This window comes from Carcharhinus amblyrhynchos, chromosome 18, assembly GCF_965287045.1.
Source record: "Carcharhinus amblyrhynchos chromosome 18, sCarAmb.v2.hapA, whole genome shotgun sequence".
NCBI lineage: Eukaryota > Metazoa > Chordata > Chondrichthyes > Carcharhiniformes > Carcharhinidae > Carcharhinus > Carcharhinus amblyrhynchos.
In genome coordinates, this window is record NC_137341.1 from 20,744,811 (window position 1) to 20,769,337 (window position 24,527).

The 24,527-nt window shown below is 39.3% G+C and overlaps 1 protein-coding gene across 5 annotated transcripts in view; it reads left to right on the forward strand.

The window, feature by feature from the left end:
- LOC145354895 (uncharacterized) overlaps positions 1-24,527 on the forward strand; it is a 169,568-nt gene that overhangs the window by 21,785 nt on the left and 123,256 nt on the right. For all 5 annotated transcript variants that reach the window (XM_080206495.1, XM_080206497.1, XM_080206498.1 and 2 more), the window contains exons 2-3: positions 1,830-1,907; positions 9,144-9,209. In XM_080206495.1, the coding sequence (XP_080062621.1) occupies positions 1,830-1,907; positions 9,144-9,209 (144 nt within the window). The remainder of the gene's footprint in view (positions 1-1,829; positions 1,908-9,143; positions 9,210-24,527) is intronic.

Sequence of the window (24,527 nt, forward strand, 5' to 3'; positions counted from 1 at the left end):
TTTATCCCCCCCCCCCAAACACACACACACATACACACTTTTTTTTTACAATGTTGCTATCCCATCCTATATTAGGATAAATAAAATCCTCTGTTATAACTACTTAAATCTTTCAACTCTCATTTCTTTGCAAATTTATTCCTCAATATCTTTCCCATTGGTTGGTGGCCTGTAGAATGTAGTATGATTGGTCATGGTCCAGAACACTCCAGAGGACTAAGCTGGTATGGTTGAGGTCTTCAGTGACTAATGAATGCCTTAGAGGCTGGAGTGCATTATTAACCCCAGAAACATTAATTTAGTTTTATAGGTTTTCTTTAAAATTTTGTCTTGTTACTGTGCCCCTTTGAGAGGCTATTAACTTATTTATTAGTTAATTTGTTAATTATTTTACTCAGAAGAGTATTCTTGCATCTGGGTAATTCTGGAAAGGGAGCATATGGTGTCCACCAGTGTGCTTGAGGCCTGTGGTACCACAAGGGCTGAGTGCAATATCTCCCACCCAAAATTGCATTTTAATTTGTTAAGTTTCCTCCAACTTTTGTTTTTGTTACAATATCCCTTTAAGGAGTGGCTCATCAGTTAAGTTAATTTTGCTAATTTGGCATATTTGAAAGAGTGTAAAGAGGCACTGACATGAGTTGATTGGAGGAATAATGAATATCAGCAACAAAAATGAAGGCATGGAGCTTCATAGGAACAATTTTCAGTTGTTATTTTAGTATCCACTTCCTTTATCTGAGACTATGAAACACACTGTATCAGTGGAAGTACTTCACCTGCAGCAACTATACCACTTGATTATCCAAATGTCTCAGGAAATGACTGGTTCAGATGAATGAATATTGGATAATCTGGAGTCGGGGTGTTCAAATAATATATTGGGTGGTAGAGCAACAGGGTTCAAGCAGAACTGGAGACAATAATAACAAAGATAGCTATGTCACATATATCAAAAAATATAGACTTTGAATGATGGGTAATCTGCCCACAACAGTTGTGAGTCTTAATGAAAGCCTCGGTTCAAAATGTGGTAGTTAATTCTGCGGTTGAGCTGCACAAAGAGTTCCAATCACTGTGGGAATTCAGGAGCAGCAAACGTGGATGTGAAGTTTTGCAACTGATACCTCCATGCTATTTTTAGGCTTAAAAGGAACATTGAGGTAGAGTTGCATCAGCTGTCATAGAGCATTGCCTTAAGAGCTGGAAGCTTATACTTGGTGTAGAACTTGGTGTTTGCTGTCTGGATCTGAAACTTGGCTAACTGGATGTACAGCCTTGCATGCTGCATTGGATTAGCTGGAAGGGTGTGTTATGTTTGGCACTGTATTTCATCTCTGCATTCATTTTAAATATTTGGCTAATAGGCTGTGTTATTTTCCCCTGAATATTCATTCATGGACTTCTATGGTCTAGTGTTGAGCCATCCCAAATTTAAACTATCTGTACTAGTGAGTGCACTACAATTGGCTTCAACAGCTCTGAGCTAGGAATTCAGAGAAATCCGCTGCTATCATAGTAGTGGTATCTACTGGAGGAAAAGTGTGGATGTTTCAAAGAGACAATGAATGCTTGGAGTAGAGAAGTGGGTGAGGGTGGAAAGTGGTGACATCAGACAAGGGCTGGTTTATGGTTATTAAGATGGAATAGGCCCTCCACTGTATCTTGAAGGTCCACTTGAGCAAGGTACCTAAGAGCTGATACCCTAACTAGGATAAGCATTTCAAGGAAAAAAATAGAAAATAGCAGAGAAAACATTTTTAATGATATATTCATCTCAGTACAGTTTTTATCTAGTTGTTGAATTTGTTCTGCTTCCTGTATTTCAGGCAAAACCCATCTATGGGGGTTGGTTGCTATTGGCTCCTGAAGGAACTGACTTTGAAAATCCAGTGCAACGGTCGAGGGTAAGTTGAAAAGTGAATTTCTGTCACTTAATTAACTGCTCTTAAGAATCAAACTTTGTGTCCTGCCCTTGATATGTTTCAGACATCTGACGAATGTTGTTAGAATAGTAACTTCTATTAATAGGGATTATTTAAGCATATTTGCAGAGAGATCTCTGCCACATGTTGCCTGCTATGATGGAACCCACTACAGAGACAGGTGCTTCATGTGGATGATGTCGTCATGAGAAATGTAAATGCTGACACACCCATTGCAACCATGCAAGATTGAGAAATAAAAGTTTTTTTAAAATCAGACTCTGATAAGGTACCTTTCAGGTGCTTGCTGAAGTGCTGAATGTAATTCCTTCATAGCTGAAGGAGACCAAAGATGAAGAAAGCAAACATTAAAACATAATAATTCATTATTATGCCACATTTGGCACGTGGAAGCTATAGGCATAGTTTTCTGATAATTTGTCAGTGTTGGTCTCCAGCTGCACAGATGAACTTTCTCATTGGATTCTCTGGTCGTCTGTGCCCAAAGAATCTGGGGCGTTATTTCCACCATCGTTCTGATGGGGACTCCACAGAGATTGGGGTGCCATCTGTGCCATCTTTAAAGGTGCCCTAAGCTACGTTTGAGATTAACTTCACATGCATGCACGTAGGCATCAGGGCAAGTCATCTTGAGTCTCCCTGCCCCACAGCCATTGGGATACCCCTCCAGGTTGTCCTGGGCATGTCCTTCTCCACCCTTTAGGCTATTCTTTGCATCCCCAGTGGGTTCCCCTAGTTTTTAAATACCTGTTGGAAACCTGGCAAGGTTATCCAGTGAGCAGGGGAACATATTATGGAGAAGCCTTCGATTATATTTAAATTTATTACAATTCGGAGTGGGAACCTTGTCATGTCGCTGGCAAGGCGTGTGAAAAATCAGAAAACGAGGTCTCTATGGTTAGAATCTCGTTTTCTGATTCTCACAGGGTTTTGGGCCCATGTTACCATTTACACTGATGACTCATTTGGGCTGAAAATCACCCCCTTTGTGTGAGAACTCTCCATCATGAAACTTGGAATCTCCCACATAAGGCAAATGGCATCTGTATAAATACAGTGCAAACAATATGAATTATTATGTTTTAATGTTTGCTTTTTTCACCTTTGGTCTCCTTCAGCTATGAAGGAGTTACATTCAGCACTTCAGCAAGCACCTGAAAGGTACCTTATCAGAGTTTGATTTCAAAAAAACTTTTATTTCTCAATCTTGCATGGTTGCAGTGGGTGTGTCAGCATTTACATTTCTCATGAGGATGCCCAGAATTGTTGGTAGACAAGGTGAAGCTATGTATCACCCTGGGATTCAAAATCACAATTGTCCAGTATGAAACCGGAGATTATACTAACATTTCTCAACTCACAAGCTACCCTCTCAAAAGGAAAATGAAAACAGCCAGAAATAAGCTCCATGTTAGTCCATAGGATCAGGGCAGAGTGTTTGGTAGGAAAGTAGGATATACTACTGTTAAGAGAGGACTGCAAGATAAACAGATATTAGTATTGGTTAGTTTGGTGGCGTTGGGTTAAGAGAGTGAGTGTTGGCTTTTATACCTGTCACAAGTTAATTTGTACACATGTTACCTGAGGTGCAATGACTACACCTCTAAACCATACATGCTGCCAGATCACTTGGGGCATTACATATGGTGGAGTCATAGGATACCACAGTACTGGAGACGAGAAAAGCTGGAGCTTAGTAGCAATGAAATGGTTTGGTTTTTTCTGGAGTACTAGGGTTGAAGTGTGTGGGGAATGGGGGAGATAACATTAAAGGAGGGTTTTGGAGATGGGCAATGCTGATAATGGAGGAAATCCTGGTGTTTAGCCACAAGGGGAGGGGGAGATTTTAGTAGTGTTGTGTAGCTGTTTTAATAAATTTATACGTAAATAATTGTTTTGGAATCCATTGTAGAGGATTATAGTGGGATACACGAAGCGTCTTCCTAATTGAATACGTATTCTGATGTCTTTAGTAAGTGTGAGCATGCATCAGTGACATCATTGGTTGTGCGGGTTATTATTATAGCCACGAGGGACCTGTCCATGCTGTACTGCTTGTTTTATATTTTTGTAAGTAAAGAAGATTAAGCATCAAACCATATTTTCTACCTTTATCAAATTATCGTAGAATCTCAAGCATGAATTGTTCCAAATCATTTACTGATTCAGAAATGATAAATTTCTGAAGTTACAACAAAGATAGTTTTGAACTTTACCTGAAAAAAGCTTTCAGTCTGTTTTCAAATCATCCTAGTCTAAACAAAAACATTTTGACTGAGATACATAAATCCAAATTTTATGGAAATAATTGATTTTGATTTCTTGTCTTTCCACATGATTTGAAAATGAGCTGGAAGATGATTAAAACAACCCTGTTTTTATTTCCCTTAATATCTGGTAACATGAGTTTCCACATTCTCCCTGTGTTTGCTTGGATTTCCTTCGGGTGCTCCAGTTTCCCCTCTCAGTCCAAAGATGTGCGGGTTAGATTGATTGGCTATGCTAAATTGACCCCAGTGTCAGGGGATTAGCAGGATAAGTATGTGGGGTTACAAGAAGAGGGCCTGGGTGGAATTGTGGTTGGTGCAGACTTGATGGGCCAAATGGCCTCTTTCTGCACTATAGGGATTCTGTGATTCTATGACTTTATATTCCAACATCGAATCACAAAATGTGATTGTCGTTTAGTGCATCTTGTCAAGATTTCTTTCCAAACTACTGCTAGGTGTCAGAATTTTTCATTGTTCTGTTCTTCCCAACTAAAGTCCACATTGTACCTCAATGCTTAACAGGCTCTGCCTCCACAATGCCACTAAACCACAGTACATGCCACTCCCTGACTCAACCTCCATAGTTTTAAACACGAGGGCATTCATACTGGTATGCTCATATCGTAGGTGGCCTGGTAGCTATGTTGAAGTTTTTGATATTTACCATTGTTCTACTGCATCTGAAACACAATATTGATGTATCCATCTTGGTTAGCAAAGCAAAATTATTGCAATAATGCAACTTATCACTGTTACAGGAATGATGACGTGACTATTAGACTGGAATGATAGCATTGTGGTTCTGTTACTTGACTAGTAACCTAGGGGCTCGGAATAATACTCTGGAGTCTTGAGTTCAACTCTCATCATCCCAGCTGGGATTTTGAATTCAATTAATTAAATAAATCTGGAATGGAAAGCTAGTCTCAGTAATGGTGACTATGAAGCTACTGGATTGTTGTAAAAATTCATGTTCGCTGATTCTCTTTCTGGAATGAAACCTGCTCTCTTTTCTTAGTCTGGCCTTCATGTGACTCCAAACCCACTGCAATGTAGTTGACTCTTAATTGCCTTCTGGAGTGGTCTAGCAAGCTACTCAGTAATATCAAACCACTACAAAAATGTTGAGTAAGAATAAAACTAGATTAGTTGGCATTGATCCAGGCACTGGACTTCACAGAGACACACCCAGCCCAGTCGATTCTGCAAAGTGCTCTTCACAAATACCTGGGGACTTAAGCCAAAACTGGGAGAGCTGTCTTATAGGCTAGCCTAACGGAGGAATGATTCTGTGAGAATAACTTTCAGCCACCATCCATGATAGCATTCTTGGGTATGTCCTGTCCCACTGCCAGGACGGACACCAGCGATGACAAAGCAATAATATGCAGTGAGGAGGGGGTGGTTGTGGGAGTGCTCAACGTTAATCCCAGACCCTATGAAGTCTCATGACATCATGTGAAACATGAAACCTCCAGTTGAAAATCCACATGCCACCCTCCTTCAGCTGATAAATCCATACTTCTCCATGTTGAACACCATTATGCAAGGGCATAGAATGTGGATGTGCAAGTTCAATGCCCATCACCAAGAGTGGCTTGGTAGCACCATTACTAATAAGGGTGGCTGAGCTTTGAAGGACATAACTGCCAGACTGGCCCTTCAGCAGTTGGTCAAAGGAATAACACAAGGGAAAAAAAAACTTACTTGACCTTGTCATCATCAATCTATCTGTCACAGAGTATCTATCCACAATGGTATTGGCAGGAGTGATCACCACAGTCCTGTAAAGGACAAGTCCCATCTTCATGCTTAGGATGCCCATTAGTGTATTGTCTGGTGTTACTACTTCTACCTCTCTAAATGGAATAGTTTCACTACAGATCAAGCAGCCCAAATCTGGGCAACCATGAGGTGCTGTAGATCATCGTCAGCAGAAGAATTGTATTCTACTCAAATCTATGACATCATGGTCTGGCATATCCTTCACTCTAGATTGCCATCAAGCCAGTGCATCAACCTTGGTTCAATCAGGAATGTAGGAGAGTATGCCAGGGGCAACATACATAAAAATGAGGTGGCAATCTTGTAAAACTCCAATACTGGTTTACATGTATGCAATACAGCGGAAGTAGCATGCTATAACAGAACTAAGTAATCCTACAACCAATGAATCGGTCTAAAGCTCTGCAATCCTGCACAGTCAGTCATGAATGGTAGTGGATAGTTAAGCAACAGGAGGCCAAAACATCTTAAACATCCTCATTATCAATGATGTAAGAGCCCAGCTTTTGCCTGCGAGTGCAAAATGTTGCAACTATCTTCAAATACAACTGCTGAGCAAATGAGCCTTTTTCTCTCCCCACCTGTTCTTCAGCTTGTTCAATTCTCTCTGAATTCAGAAAAGTCTGAGTGCAGTGGATGCAGCAAAAAAGGGCTCCGATGACATTCCAGCTGTGGTGCTTGTGTTCCAGAGTTAGCAGTATGTCTAGCAAGCTCTTCCAGCTACAATACTGCATCTGGTTGACAAAATAGAAAATTGCCCAGGCATGTTTTGCTCACAAAAAAGAGAACAAGTCCAGCCCAGGCAATTAATGCCCAATCAGTCTACTTACAATCATCAGCAAACTGATGAAAGGTGTCAGTGAAAGTGTTGTCCGGTGGCACTTCCAGCAAGTAACCTGCTTTAACAAGGGAGTCAAAAGTTATCAGGGGAGGTGGAATATGGAATTCAGGTCACAACAGTTCAGAAATGATCTTATTGAATTGTTGAGCAAGCTTGAGGGGCAGAATGGTTACCTCCTGCTCTTAATTCATATGGTTCCTCCTGGTGCACCCAGTTTCAGATCTTGTTAGAGCCTTGGTCAAAACATGGAGAAAAGAGCTAATTTCTAGATGTGAGTTGGGAGTTATTTCCCTTGACATCAAGATAGCATCGGACTGTGTGTGGCATCAAGGAACCCTAGCTAAATTGAAATTATGACGAATTGGGGAAATGTCTCCACTGCTGAAATCACATCTAGTAGAAAGGAAGGTGGTTGCTGGAGGGTAATCATCTCAGCCCCAGTACATCACTACGGGAGCTCCTCAGGGCTGTGTCCTTGGCCCAACCATCTTCAGCTCCTTCATCAATGACTTTTCTCCTCCACAAATCTGTTGGAGATATTCACTGATGATTGCACAATTTTCAGTACTACTGAAAATTGACTACTCCTCAAATACTGAAGCAGTCCATGCTCACTTGGGCAATATTCATACTTGTGCTGATAATTAGCAAATTACATTCATAGCACACAAGTACCAAGCAATGACCATCTCTAACATGAGAAAATCTAACCACTTCCCCTTGCTTTTTCAATGGCACTACCATCTCTGAATCCTCCACCATTAAAATCTTGGAGGTTTCAATTAACCACATAAATACTGCAGCTGCAAGAAGAAGTCAGAGGCTGGGTATTCTGAAATACAAGTCAGGAGTGTGATGAAAGACTGCAGTTGTCTGGATGAGTGCAGCTCCAACAACATCCAAGCAGCTTGATGCTATCCAAGATGAAAAACCCTGCCTAATTGACACCCCTTTTACCAATTTAAACATTCACTCCATTCATCATTGTGGCACAATTATAGCCATGTGTAGTATGTACAAGATGCACTGTAACAATTCATCAAAGCTCATTTAATAATACCTCCTAAACCTGTGACCTCTACCACCTAGAAGAACTCGTGTAGCAGGCACATGGGACTACAACCTGAAAGTTCCCCTCCAAGTGACGTATCTTCCTGTTTTGGAAATATAGCACTGATCCTCCATCGTTGTTGGGTCAAAACCCTGGAACAGTCTGTAAAGCACTGAGGGTATCTACATCATATGGGTTCCAGTCGTTCAAGAAGGCAGCTCACCACCATATCTCCAAGGCTGCCTTGGAATGGGCAAAAGAAACCACTGGCCAGCAAAAGGGCCATCACCCATAAATGACTGAGAAAAATGCCTCAAAGTAAAAGTGTCATAAAACACATTGCTGCTGAAAGGTACAAATAAGTTTAGAATGTCTACTTACCACTACTTAAAATTAAGTCAATGCAAGTAGCTTAATTTTCTAATTTTCAAAACCTCTTTATTCATCTTTTCTTCTTGTTCTGACTCCTGGGACAGATTTGCAATACTGCAGGTCGTTGTACCTAAATTATTCTAATGTATATGACAACCCTTTTGCATATACTCTGCATGCAAGTTGACCCCCTCGTACTCTTTTCAGCCATGACATACTATACTCACGTTAATTGACAGCCATAATTTTTCACCCCACGTTTGGATGTTTCACTGACTGGTTCCTTATAACTGGATGTAAGGGATAAACCAGGTGATTGGGGCTGTGTTAGGAATGTGGGTGGGAGATTAAGATATGCCGCACTAAGCAGACTCCACATGGTGAATGACAAAGATGTTGTCTATCTATGCCCATGCCAGCGATTTAGTTTTATATTCAGCATATAAACTGACCCCTGTTACTGGAGGGATATTTCAAGGCTTCAAAGGTCAACTTGTATGCCAACATCTGTTTGGTGTTGTCTTCCACAGAGCCGTGCTTTCATTATTTGCTGTTTACATGCTTGTAAAATATAATTCTTCATCATGTGTAGTTGATTTCAATTTTTGCAGTAATATAAGACTACCCAAGAGAGATTTTCAACACTGCTCAGTTTTTAATGTCCAGCAAATGTATGATGACAATTTGTTATGATGTGGAAATGGCTTTCTGCTGTTCATTTTGATGCGTTATTGAATGTTGGAGAATCTCATCAGCATCCCATTTGGCTCTGCACAAAAATTAGCTTATATTTAGCTGCACAATGTAACATGATCACAGATTTTTATTTATTGGCTGAAACACTATGTTAACTTTGAAAACAACAATCTATCTTACAGAAATGGCAGAGAAGATTTTTTCTCCTATATGAGCACGGCTTACTGCGTTACGCATTGGATGACTCAGTAAGTTTATTTGTTTATGTCTAGTCTAGACTTGGGTGATTGGTATGTAGATGTTATGAATCCTTGTGTGCCAGGTGAGTTTTGGAAGTGTGTAATTACAGTTTGCTTCTTTGTTTCCTAATCTTCACTGTCCTTTTATTCCCTGATCCTGCTTTTTAGTTATGATGCAGTAGCCAAATCCATTTATTGGTTTAATTGCAGTTCATCTTTTCTCTATTTTGCGATTTATGCTATTAATTCACAATGATACTTCAATGTGCCTTTATTTCAATTGGCAAGAAAGACAGTTATTTAATTTATTTCAGTTCCAAATTCCTGTTGAGAGGAAGGTAAATCACTGAGACAAAAATGACTTTTTAAAGGGAGAGTTGGAGGGTAGAAAGGTGAAAACTATAGAAAGAAAGGTATTGGAAAATAGAAGGGCTTGGTAAATTTGGGGTCAATAAATATAAAGGCAAAAGAAAGTACCAAATGCTAAGTTTGGTGCAGAAAATATTACACCCTATCATCATTCTCAATGTACGGATTACTGTTAAAACAGATCCTAACGCGGAACCTAGAGGAATTGTTCAGAATATGGGCAGAATTTTGTTGATTTAAAGTAGACTGTTTGAATATTATTCTAATTTGCTATTCTAGTGAGTTTGAAGGGAGGAAATAATGTGGTAAATGCCTTTGGAGAGAGTATATATAATTGTCTCTCATTTAGGTTCTCAGTACAGACGTCCATTCTTTAATCTGCCTGTTTGAAAAGTTCTTGTGTGAAACTGATGTTATTTGAATACACAGCATGTTGCTGAGTTATAGCAATTCAAAAATACTACCACTTGAATTAAATAGTGCCAGATTATGGAAGATTCTTGCATCAAATGGCACATGAATGGATTGTAGCAATTCAAGACAACAATTGAAAAACAATAATGTTTCTGCAAAGAACTTCAATTTGTTAGTAAATTTTGGAATAGGGATTTACACATTAACTAAAAAGGTGGACTTAATTGCCAAGCACACAGAAAACAGCACTACGTTTGCTTTTCAGAGTGGTATGTAATGTTAGGTGAGTTTCCATTAAAACAATGGAAGTTTCTACCATCACCTTGTTTAAAAAAAAACTTGCTACAGGAGCCCCTCATTTTTCAATTGTTTCCTGATAACCTACTTGCTTGGAAATGTGGCTGTCTGGATAATGATGATCAGTGAGAATAGGATTAATGAGAAAGTAACCAAATGCTGTTTCAAGGATGTAATTCTAAACCACCAGCAATGGGAGCTGTACAGTTTGTTAGACCTTAACTGCACATGCTACAAGAGAATTGCTGTTTAATTAGAAACATATTTTAATTGTAAAAATGGTTTAGTACAGACTTGTGCACAAGAATGCTGGTCAATCTCTTCAACTCAATTGTCATCTGGCAGGATGATGTTTATTTAGCACTTTTTCCCTCCATGGAAATTTTCTCAGATTTTCTTCATTTCTGTTGGTAGTTCCTGGAAGCCTGTTGAAGGCCCTTTTCATTATTTTCGTCTGGATGATTTTAACCTGCTGCTGCACAGCGGTGCTTACAATGTGCATACTAATAGAGACAAGCAGCAGCTGAGGATTGAGGTTCAAAACCACAGTGTGGGGTGGAATGTGAGAGCCAGTGAATGCCTTATAATGAAGCTGCAAATGGAATGTGAGGGAGTCAATGTCTGGCTAATTGTTACGACTAGTGCTAAGGTTGCAGTGATAGTAATTGTGTGAACAGTCTGATTCTGGCAGTGAAGGGATGAGGAATGGGGTGCAGGGGGGATGGTGGGGTGATCTCTGAGTAAAAATAATGAATGATCAGTTTTATGAGAATCCTGAATCAATTGGAACTTTTCTTTACATAAGTGAATTGCAATTTGTAGAGTTTGGGAAGTTAAGTTACTGAGTCTGGAGATAACTTAACAAGTACATTGACAGAAGAATTGTGACAGTAGCAACGTTGCATAGATATGAAAACCTGTTTTTGAGAGAATGTAGTTAGAGGTGTGAACTTTGCATGAGAAATATTAAGAAATGAGATAAATGAGAAGCCTATTGTAGAAAATTATATTGAGGTGACTCTTGAATATAGTTTGACTTGTCATATCTGTCAAATAATACATGGCTCATTAACTTTGAATAAAGATCTATCATGGCTCTGCTCTCTGTAGAATTCAGATTAAATTCAGGGGTAATTTTGATATTAATAGCATTGCTTGATTATTTCCGTCATTGAATTTGAGGGAAGGTGCTTAACGTCCCCTTTGATTACAGATCAAAAGGAGTTAAGGCAAATCCATGGCAATTTTCGCACAATGGTTTCAAATGTAATGGGATGAATGGCCTTCTTTTCTTTCAGACTTTGTTGTTAAACAAAGGACTACATTATTGAAGCTGATTTGTTCTAATTCTATGTAGCTTGATTGATCCATCTGTTATATGATTGTGCAATTTTAGTGACTGTGTGCTCTTATCTAATGTTTGATTATATATGAAAAATGCAATTATTGATTTAATTTTGTAACCGGTCTACACCAAATATTTGTAGAATAAGCAGATAAAAATATGTTTCTGTAGCATAGCCTGAGCGCACAGTATCATTTATTGACCCTTGCTGCTTCCAAGCTGTATACTGTGAATGAGAATGCAATTTGACGCATGGGGGATGATTTTTGTATCTGATTGCGATTGACAAATTTTATGGCAATGTGACCTGCAATTGATTAGCAAACTTTGATACTGATCAGTTAGATTAAGGGCATGTTCTGAAAATTAAATATTTTATAGCAGCTGGCATGTTGTGACAAATATTTCCCTTTCTTTCATTCCTGTTTCCAAGATCACCCCAAACTAATGAGAATGAAAGTCCTCTCCCCTTGCAGACGTTAACAAGGAAGGGTCCCATGCAATATTGTTTTGTGCAATCTTATCTAGAAACCATGGTTACAAGTCCTCGAGAGAAATAGAATTATTTTGTTGGTACAATCAAATTGATGTCTAGAGGCTGCACTGAAAGCAGCATAAATATATGTTGGTTAGTTGGTTGATTCAACTGTTTTATTTTTATTCTAGCTTTCAGTCTGAAAGCGAATTGGACCATTTTCTGTGAGTGAATGTGATAGTTCATCGTGTTACAGAGAGAAAGACACTAATATCACCATGGGTCATTATTGACACAGCAGCTGTGTTTTCTGGCCACTGGTGGGCCAATGAGGTGGTTTTATTTAACTTCAGTGATGAAGATAAAATAACAGATGACATACCACATCATTGTACTTACATTGCGTGCAAATTTGCACCAATTTGCAAATTTGATGCCAATTCCTCAGAGTATAAACGGGTTAGTTATGCAGTGAGCAGAGCATGTAAATCAAGTAATTCCTCTTGTGATTAGTTTTGCTAATGCTATAAATAGAAATAATGTTTGTGTTCAGTGAAAAAAAACAAGGAAGAAATCAGAACAGTAGGGGAAAGAATAAAAAGAGCCGACTAGTAGGACCAGTTGCAATGCCAGTCTAGACTTACCTAGGTGAATATGAGGCCCAGGTCCTGAATAGGCTACTCAGCTATATAATGATAAGAGAAAACATCTCAAGAGCATGGAGGCAAAGCATTTAGTGATATTCAAGATTGCAAAAACTACTGAGGAATTGAACTTCTACCGCATACCTTCAAGATATAGAGTCATGGATCAGAATCTGAGAAAAATAGTGGAAATCCATGAAAGTCAGTTTGGATTTGTGCATGAAAAAAGCACCACTCATGCCATTTTTGCTTTGAGGCCGATGAAAGCCAGCGCAACGTATACTTATTGATCTAGAGAACCCTTGCGACTAGGTGCCAAGGAAGGAAGTCTTGAAATGTGCTAGAGTCCCTGATTAGTATGTATGCATACTACAGGATATGTGCAATGAGTGCCAGACAAGAGTAAGATTCAGCATGGGACAGAGTTAAAGTTTCAATGCCAAAATTGGATTGTACCAAGGATTGTCACTGAGCCTGTTCCTCCTCTTGATTGTCAAAGGTATTCTAACTAAACAAGTGAGATGGAGCATACTGTGAAGAACGATGTATGTATGTGACATTGAACTTTGTGTAGGGGATTCTGAGAACATGATTGAGTACCTGGAGAACTGGAGAAAGGCATGGCAGTTAGTCGACCAAAGATCCAATAAATGGACTGTCAATTGAAGAGGATCACAGCAAAGGCATAAAGATTGAGTGAAGACTTGGAGAAAGTGAATAGTTTCAATTACCTGGGGTAAATGAGAGTGAAGATGAAAATGGAATTTAACCAACGAATTAGCTCTGGTTGGAGTAATTGGAAGAAGTGCAGTGGTGTGTTATGAAACTAAAAGGTGAAATATACAACTTGGTTGAGTCCAGCCTTCTTGTGTCGTGCAGAAACATAAAGCAACATCAAGAAGAGAACAAGTATGACTGAATACAAATGAGAATGCAGATGTTGAGAAAGATTTGTGGAGTGATAAGAAAGGATAATATCATGGGGGCATCAAACAAAGTAGCTGAGAAGAAATTGAAGTTGTATGGTCACTCTTTGTGGATGAGAGAGGAAATATAGTGGGCTGAGTGGAGTTGGGACTGCCAAGAAAAAGAAAAGGAAGACCTAAGAGTGAAAAGATGAGGTGATCAGAGACTTAAATGCATTGGGATTGAAAGAATGGGTGACTGACCGGAGAAGATGGAAAAGGGTGATCAACCGGAATTGTGGAACCCCAAGTAAAATTGGAGAAGCTGATAAAGGAAGAATCTGTGTTTAGGAGTTTGCTGCCTTGTGCTTACAGATAACATTAGATTAAAATCTTAATTCAAATTGTAATTGAATTTGCTTGCTGAAACTTGGGATAGGATTATATCTACAATTCATCCCATGGCAAACAAAAACCTATTTACGGTTCCCGAAGCATGTATTTTGTTATGGGGTTAACTACGTACTGAACACAAATTTATTATTCTGCCCTTTGTCACTACCCTCCCCCGACTCCTAATCAGGACTGCAATGTTTTGAGAGGCAAATGTACTAACTAATCCTCATTTCCACTCATCGCCTCAACCTGAACGCTTCCCATTGTGTTGCTGAAGGCAGAAGCCAAAAGGACATTCATTTGTAATGTGTTTTTATTCATGAGGAGTCCTGTGACTATAAATATACGGTTGGCTGAAGGAATCTTTTCAATAAATAATTATAGACCAGTGTTATTAACTGTTATTTTGCTGGGTTTTGCAGGCTGTTGATATGCTGATTGACTTTCTCCTGTAATGTGCCTGGTACAGATGTTTGCACGTGTGTCGTGTGTTATGCTTGGCTCTTCGGGGGACACTGTGTGAGTTCTGTATTTGGCAGAAACTCTCATGGCTATGAAACTGGTCATTCAGTGCAATTCTGATTTGAGGAGAAGCAAACTGTTTTACATGTGAATTGGAGCATGGAGCAGTTAATGGTGTTTTATTTAAATTGTTTGCTTGTCTCAAATATTCAGTGGTTAAATCAGATTCCTTTCAGCAGAAAATTGGCCTTCCATACAAAATGCTTTTCTATCTGCTCTGCTCATCACCAAAACAGAAATGCCGCATTCAGAGATGTTGTTGCCTTTGCTGAATAATAACCTTCGTTTTCAGCCCAGTTCCCTTCAGTTAAGAACTTGCTGCTACTGAGACTGGGTGTTTGATTTCTTCCAAGATTCTAGCTTATTGTAGTTATTCGAGAGAAATGCATCAACATTTCTTGATTCTTGTGTTTTATCAGCTCTTACCTTGTCTGTTAATAACATGATGTACCTGTGTGGCTGAACTCGTACCTGTGTGGCTGAGCTCATACCTGCGTGAAGTTGGAATTGAAATTTGGTCTGTGTTGTGCTGTTTTCTCCACCTTTGTCTTCTGCTATGAATTCAAAAGCAAGTACCTGGAGGGACAAAAATAATATATTTATAATTGATATTTGGGGTAAAGATGGTCACAGGAATTCATGATGCCACCATTACTTTCATCTTCCTGCTGAAAAATATCTGCTGTCATGATGTGGCACATTTTTATTTTGTCCAACCAATAGATGCAGAGTTGAATTTTTATTTATTATTTCTTGGGATGTGGATGTCGCAAGAAAAGCCAGCGTGCATTGTTTACCACAGGTTCCCTTGAGAAATTGGTGATGTGTCTTTGTGGATCAACATTGTCCGTGTAGTGAATTTGCTCCCATAGTGCCATAAGGTTGGGATTTTCAGATATACAGCATCACTTCTGAAAGACAGTACTCTCAGCAGTCTTTGGAGTGAGAGTGTTGGAAAACAGGATTGGGCTTTACAATCTAACCTCAAATCACATTTCTATTCAATAGAATGAAATTAGTATAGCATTGTATACAAGGTTTTCTTTCAGTTACATGCTATTTTACCATTTGGTATTATAAATATGTGTTTGTATTTGATTGTTATGGACAGAATTTTATGGGCTCCTGTTGACACCTATGGGTGTTGTGTAGAGCATGGGGGAAAATTTGTTTGGATGACCTTCCTGCCCATCCTGCCACCAACCTGTCCACAATTTTACAAGGGGCAGATAAGGCCTATGGCGACCCACTTATCCTCACTGTATTTGAGACCTTTATGGCCAGTGAATGGACCTCGGGAAACTGCCGCCCTGTAAATCTTGCTCTGTGTGCATATATTTCTGACTGGGACATAGCTTTAATTCTGAAGTTAGCTTTGAGGCTGTTTGCTGCATTAACTTAGATCCAGACTGCTGTTGATGAGGATGCTGCCAGGTATATGGCAGTAGGTACAATACTTAAAGGGTAGACTTTGCAGATTCTGTGTTCAAGTTAAAGAAAAGCTTACAAAAGATTCAGGGAGCTAGGTAATGGTAGAGATCTAGAAGAGTATATGGCTTGTGGGAAGGAACTTAAGAAGGAAATTAGGAGAGCCAGAAGGGATCGTGAGAAGGCCTTGACAAGCAGGATTAAGGAGAAAAAAAATGGTGGCATAGTGTTTAGTACTACTACCTCACCGCCCCAGAGACCCGGGTTCAATTCTGGCCTCAATTCACTGTCTGTGTGGAGTTTGCACATTCTCCCCGTGTTTGCATGAGGTTCCTCCAGGTGCTCTGGCTTCCCCCCCACAGGCCAGAGATGTGCAGGTTGGGTTGATTGACCATGCTAGATTGCCCCTTAGTGTCAGGGGGATTAGCAGAGTAAATGTGTGGGTTGGCGGGGATGGGGCCTGGGTGGGATTATGGTCAGTATAGATTTGATTGGCCGAATGGCGTCCTTCTGCATTGCAGGGATTCTATGATTCTATTCTTAATTATAGGCTGTCTCAGATTGGAAAATAAAACAGCAGCCTTGAAACAGGTTTTGATTTATGCTTCTCAGCCAAGTATTGATGACCAATTAAAATAAGCCCCAGGCTGACTGTTTTGTGGAGGATGACGTAACACTGAAGGAGGGTAGTCTTGTTCCGTATCAATCATCGTCTCATTTGATATTGATTTCAAGCCAAACAGCAATAAATTGGGTGAAGAGGTAGGGAACATATAAAACTAAGGGAAGGAGCTGGCAATCTACCAGAAAACTGCGAAGAATTTATGAATGTGGCCAATCTTCACTATTCAGCAGGTCCTGCATTTAAAAAGAAATCAGAATCACTCAAAATACTTTGAAAAAAAATTCTGACATCTGGAAGAGATTTTCTTAATCCTATACCTTCAGTTGTGAAAGCTTAATTGCTCCTTTGTAAACATTTTTATTTCTTTAGTTTGTTGTTGGAGTTGGTTGCAGTGACTAATAAATGGTTCTTCCTCTCTAATAATTCTAACTGTTAAGGTTTGAAATTTGTTACTAATGTCCAATCCCAAAATCCCTTCAGTTCTTTGTCATTCGGAGGAACTGTCATGTTAAATTATGTCACAGAGGAATTCCTTTGGAGTCTCACACTGTAACTTCGCCTGAGAAAGCTGTTATAACCTTGAGGTCCTATAGTGCAACATTTCAAACAGAAACCTAAGGAAATTAGAGTGATAACTGGCAACTGATGAATGACTGATTTCTCAACATTGTCAGTTAGGGCGCTGAGCTGGGGGCTGCCCGGGATGGGTTTGTTGGGGGTGGGGTTAAGAAATCTTTTTAAATATCAGGATTGTACTGTATGAGAATCATTTTCAACAACCAAGGACAAAAATGGAAGGAACAGTTTTGGAGCAAAATGGCACATATTAAGGACAAAACTGAGTAACGTTACCAGAATGCTATGACAACAGGCGATGTTAGTTCCGTAAATTATTGCTCAATGCATAATGAAGGAAGGTACTGAAAGACCATCCGCCCTGAAATTCATGAGTTGATCCTGTCCATTACTGTTAAAATTTTCAGTGTATACATATTCCAGAGTGTCTGCTTGGGATTGTTATGAATGTAATAAATGAAAATACTGGAATTAATTATATTTTTCATAAAACACAATCAATTGGTAATTGTTCCCCACTCTCACAATAAGAAAATTGCACCATATTGTACGTTGGACTTAATATATTCCTCTATATCGACAGCATGCAAGCAAATGTTTGAAATTTGTAGTTTATTTAGTTCTTTATAAGAACCACATGATATATTTGATATCATGTTGTGGGTAAATTACAGTGTCAGCAGGAGGGGTTTAAGGCACCATTCACTTTGTGCTGCCTAAGGCATGCTTCTCATGCCATACTTGTATTTTCTATTTAATTTAGTGCAGAAGGTTTAAAAATACTGAGTTGCAGTCTCCCTTTTCAGAAATAGCGGCATAGGTTGAATGTGGATTGAGAAATTTGTTTAATGGGGATCCCGGTAGAAACGAATTGAAATTATATGCTGTCTGTTTTTGATAATATCTTGGACTTCAAACATTCGTTAGATTGTTTCTTTCCAACTGATTTGATTATTTCCCTGAAAGCTTTCCCATGAATCATGTCAGACTGTGCTCAGCTATACATAGTGTATTATATGTGAACTGTGGAAAGGGAGGTGAGAGGGACCAGTGCAAGAAACAATCAGAAATAAAACACCTCCAGAATAATTCTCTATAAGAACCTTCAGTAATGATAAAGTACATTTTCTCTGTTCTTCCTCCCACTTGGCACCTCCCCTAATTTTTTTCTCCGCTGGGGATGTTGTTTAACAGTTGGGGTGGTATTGTACAAGTACTAGATGTGTTCTTGTATCTCAACCAACTGGTACTTCTTCATGTGTAAGTGTAGCTCAATTGTTTCCAACCAATGTGCCATAGCACACGGGTGTGCCATGAAGACCCTCCAAGTGTGCTGTGAAAAAATGTTCAAAATTCATGTAATTAAACTAAAACTAACCTTTGTCTTCAGCTCCATGGTTAGCATCTCCAAGACCTGATGAATCTTGGGCCTCCCATGCATCCACTGGCTGGCAAAGAGCCAGACGTGTGGTTTAGGGTTTTTTTTATGCCAGTCAGACCCATGTGCATGACCAACAGCACTTGGAGCGGAAGATAAATGTCCCATACACCCTCACAAAAAGTGAAAACTCAAAAGGGTGCAAAAACCTTGAGAGGGAGCCAGAGGGACATGGAGAGGTTGAAAACAAAACAGGTGAGAGGATGGGAAGAAAGTTAAAAACTAAGTTCCCAGTAAGGGAAGAAGACAGAAAATAGGAAGTGTACCTCAAAAGTGTTTGTGTAAAGAAGTGTGCCATGACATAGAAGAGGTTGGGAACCACTAGTATAGATAGTAATTTGATTGCAGGACATCATGGCTGAGCCTGACTCTGCTGTTATACACACACCTAATTTCCAACAAAGTATAAATGCAGCGCAGGAGGAGAGGAGACATTCAGCACATTGTGCTCTTGCCACTTTGAAAAAACTATCAATCCCGTACTTGTTCATTTTTCCCAAAGACCTGCAAATTTTTCCCTTCATTCATCCCATTACTTTTGAAAGTTCTTATCGAATCTTCTTTTACCACTCTTTCAGGTGTTGCATTCAAATCACATAGCTCAGTACATAAAACTATTTTTCCTTCAGTTGCCTTTGTTACTGTCCTTTTATTAATTATCTTACATTATATTCTGTGATTACAAACCTTTCTGTCACTGGAAATAATTTCTCCTTTCTACTATATTTGAAAATCCTTCAAGGTTTTGAACACCTCTATCAAATTGCCCAGCTACTTTCTCTGTTCCAAGGAGAAAAAGTCCAGTTGTTCTTGTCTTTCCATGAATGTGAAGTATTTTATCCCTAGTGCCAATGTAGTAAACCTCCTCTGCATACTCTATAAAACTTAGACTTCTGACTTAAAATTTTGTGCCCAGATTTACACACAATTGGTTTCAACTTGGGGCCTAACTAGCATCTTATACATTATTTAACACCATGTCTTTGCTTTTGTCATAAGGCCTCTATTTATAAAAATAAGGGAGGCAAATGTCTATTTGTAAATAAAGTTCTCAACCTATTCTGCTAACCCCAGCTCTCTCTGTTCCTGCACCCCGTTAAAAAAGTGCCAAAAGAAGTGACTCCTTGATGAGTCTCCCTGCCTTCACTGATTCTGAACTTTAACTCCTCTGACCCGACAATTTTAAAGAGCTAGCTGTCAAGTCTGTTCTAAACTGTACCTATCCATTCACAGGATCTGGGATTAATTGGAGTTTAGACAGACAAGATGAAGGCCTCTTTGGCTATTTGAGATTTCAAGTGACAGGTTTGCTCTCAGCCTTTTTCTCAGGATATATTAGTGTGCAGCACAAACCTGCTGTTCAGTTTCTATGAAGTGATGCTACAAGCTTCGAGGCTCAGTAATCATCACTTTGCAGAATGTGGATGTTTGCATGTGTGTAGCACGGAGTCTAGAGAAAAAGATAAATTTTCAGCCCGCCAATCTGAACTCTCACTGAGTCATCAGTGGGATGAAAAGTGCTTTAGCCCATTTAGCTAACTCAGTGGGCTGGCTTCATGTTCAGAATCTAATGTACACTACCCCTATTTGAGCCAAAATTACAGTACAGTGCTTGGTGTCCCTGAATCCAAGTTTTGTTATGACAGTCATGTGTCTTGTTTTGTCACCATTGTATTTTGGTCTGTGGGTATAAAATATCCTTTGAGATGCATGGTGTGGGGGTGTTGCCCAGCCAACGATTGGAGTAGTTGGCACTGGAAGGCTGATGAATACCATTAAACAGTAGCAATGTAATGTTTGAAGGAATGATTAAAGCTACAAGAGCGTATACCTTTATGGAAGCTTGTGAAACTTGAAGAGTTAATTATTGCTGCAGTATTCTTCCCTTATCTAAAAGTTGTCACATCCTGCCCTAATTGTTTTGTTTATTTTGGCCACTTTCTTGTCCTTATTTTCATGGCTGCTGGAACATCTCCAGGGAGCAAATGTCCAGATTTCATTTTTTTTATCAAATACCCAGGGTTTTCAGAAAAAGTATTATTATGATTTAATTTTAGAGAGGGGGTGATGTATAGATTGGAGTGGTTTTCTATTGAGTGCACAGTTTGAAGTGAACTTCACTTGTTTTATGGATTCAGTGCAAACCTTCCAATTAATCAAAGTTCCAGAGATCGCCTGATTATCAGGTGTTCTAGTGTGGTCTTGGGAATTGCAAATGTTTTTGTGATTAATAGAACTGGTCTGAACATTTTCAGCAAAATGCATATCCTCTGTGAGAACATAAAGCAAGAGTGCATGTAATAATGCTACTGCTTTACCATTGAAATGCCTGCTTAATCTGGCAAAAATGCATTATTAACATATTTCAACCTTGCAAACGTATTTCAACCATGTAAGCATACCCTCTGCTCCTGTAGCCAAACATCTCAGTCCTGTACCCATCTTTAATAATACTGTTCATCAGGACCAACGCAAGAGTGCCAAATTTCAAATGATCACTATTTATACAACAGGAGAAAAGGGTGCTGATTAGTTGGCAATTGGACTTTGTCCAAGGGCTTGCCTCCCCTAAGAAGTGCAGGAACGCCAGTAAATGTTGTAAACTTGTATTTCCAATAGGCATTTGCTAAGGTGCCACACAAGATAAGGGCTAATGGAGTTGGGGGTAATATACGTAGTGACTATATTAATGACTTAGAAGAAGAAACCAATGGTAATGTATCCACTGTTAATACCTTTTAATTACATTGTTAAGGCTAAAAGAAACAGGTGATGGGTATTAATTGCCTTTGAACATAAATAGGGGATAGCTGTGACAGGAGAGTTGGGAGACTGAACAAGTCAGTAAACTCTCAAATAAAAACAAAATACTGCAGATGTTGGAAATCTGAAATAAAAACAGAAAATGTTGGTTAAGCTCAGGTCTGGCATTTGGAGAGAAGCAGAGTAAGCATTCTAGGTCTAAATGACCCTTCCATAGAACTTTTACATTCCTGTCCACAGAATTAATAAACTCTCAATAAGTAAGAGCTCTGTGGCTTGGTTTAGGCTTCACCATTGACTTGGATCCTATTAAATTCCAAGTTCGCAAAAATACAGAGCTAGGCAGAAATGTAAATTGAGGACACAAAGAAGCTGCAAAGAGATCTAGGCAGTTGAATGGGAAAATGGTGGCAGATAGACTGCAATGTGGGAAAATACGAGGTTATTCATTTTGGTTTTTAAAAGCTGTAAAACTTCTGAATGTTGATATTCAGAGAGGATTGAGTATGTTCGTAGAAAGAACATAAGTTTGCATAAAGGTACAAAAAGCAAATAGGAAGGCAAATGGCACACTGGCCTTTATTGCAAGGTGATTGGAGTTCAAGAATAAAGGAATCTTCTTACAGTTGAATAGAGCTTTGGTGAGACTATACCTGGAGCACTATGCACAGCTTTGGTCTTCATGGAGGCAGTACAATGAAGGATCACTTGATTGGTTTCGAAGATGAGGGGATTGTCTGATGATGAGCTGAGTAAATTGGACGCAGCGTGTTTGGAATTTAGGAAAATGAGCAGTGATCACATTGAAACATAGAATTCTACTTGGGTTTGATGGTATAATGGGAAATTGTTTTTCCTTACCAGACATTTTGGAACATGGGGACGTAGTCTTGGGATAAGGGATTGATAATTTCAGAGTTGAAATAAGAAGAATTTCTTTGCTGAACCTTTGGAATTCTTTACCCCAGAAGGTTGTGGTAACTGCTACATTGGATATATTTAAGACTGAGGCAGATTTTTAGTTGGTCAGAGAATCAAAGATACGGGAAAGGGGCAAGGAAATGGAATTGAGACATTCGTTGCAAAAGATCAGCCACATTGACATTGCCTAGTGGAGCAGGCTCAAGGGATCATATAGTCTACTCACAATCTGTTGTTAGGAGATGGTTATTTTCGGCAGCCTGACACTTAGAATGGAACTTTGGGGCTGCTTACATGCTGGACATATATAATGTTGTGCCCATTCTGCCGCTTGCCAGGAGCTATCCATACATATAGAAGTGTAGTGTTGCACTTGGTGTGGAGGGAAGTGGAGTCACCTGGTACATCAAGTCCATTGGCATCTGAAAAAAAAGTTGATGGTTGGATGCAGAGGCAAATTTTCATTGTTGCATGCCTCCCAATCCCCTAGAAATGTTCTTGTGTATTCAGATATATATGATTTCATGGGCTTGTGTTATATTTCATCTTCAAAGCAGGTTTATCTTTGGCTTTCATTAAAAACTCATGATTTCACAATCCTATAAATTGAGGGCAATTGTTGTAATTTTAATGTTTTTGGGGCTGTGTCAACTACTTGAAACTATTAGTCAGCTTTTCTTCATTAGCTTGGAATGTATGATTTAGTTTCAATTTTACTTTGTTTCACTTGCTGAACGTGTATATGTCTTGGCTAATAGTCAGCAAATGTAGTTTATTAAAGTTCTGCAATCTACAAGACTTCTCGCTCTTTCCGTTGTATTTGGGAGTATTGGAGTGCTTGTACAGTTTAACTGCAATTTTATGATCAACATCAGCTATCATGCCTGTCTGAGCTATTGGCATACTCCTTAACTTTTCAATGACATACTTATATTGAATTCATGGCAGTTTTATATTGTGAAATAGTGAAGTTTAGGAATTAACTTTGAATAGCCAGAAATAGTATTTTATAAAATTTCCTTGTCAAATTGCTTTCCCAGCTCGCCCCCTTGGTTGACTTGTTTATGGGATATGTTTTACAGCAGCCCAGATTTCCCAGCATCCATATGGCCATTAGTCATGAAAAGGCCTTGATAATAATCAGCGAGCTGTTTAAAAAACAGGGGCATCGCAGTTGAGCCTTATTCTGTTCACATTGATGTGCTGAGGGCTCTGCACATAATGATTCTCAATATTAACATGGCTTAGATTGGGGCTCAGGCATGGGATCTTCCTGATCTGTTTAGTTCATCTAAGCGTTGGATAGAGTCATAGAGGTTTACAGCATGGAAACGGGCCCTTTGGCCCAACTTGTCCATGCTACTCCTTTTTTTAACCACTAAGCTAGTCCCATTTGCCCACATTTGGCCCATATCCCTCTACCTCATCTTACCATGTAACTGTCTAAACACTTTTTAAAAGACAAAATTGTACCCATCTCCACTATTACCTGTGACAGCTTGTCCCAGACACTCATCACCCTCTGTGTGAAAAATTTGCCTGTCTGGACCCTTTTGTATCTCTCTCCTCTCACCTTAAACTTATGCCCTCTAGTTTTAGACTCCCCTGCCTTTGGGAAAAGATATTGACTAACTAGCTGACCTTTGCCCCTCGTTATTTTATAGACCTCTATAGGATTGCCCCTAAACCTCCTACGCTCCAGAGAAAAAAGTCCCAGATTATCCACCTTCTCCTTATAACTCAAACCATCAAATCTGGTAGTATCCTAGTAAATCTTTTCTGCACTCGTTCCAGTTTAATATCTTTTCTATAATAGGGTGACCAGAACTGTACACAGTATTCCAAGTGTGGCCATTACCAATGTCTTGTACAACTTCAGTAAGATGTCCCAACTCCCATATTCAGTGTTCTGACCAATGAAACCAAGCATGCCAAATGCCTTCTTTACCACACTGTTCACCTGTGTCTCTACTTTCAAGAAGCTATGAACCTGTACCTCTAGATCTCTTGTTCTGTAACTCTCCCCAACGCTGTACCATTAACTGAGCAAGTCCTGCCCTGGTTCGATCTATCAAAATGCATCACCTCACACTTATCTAAATTAAATTCCTTCTGCCATTCATCAGCCCACTGGCCTAATTGATCAAGATCCCGTTGCAATCCTAGATAACCTTCTTCACTGTCTACTATGCCACCAATCTTGGTGTCA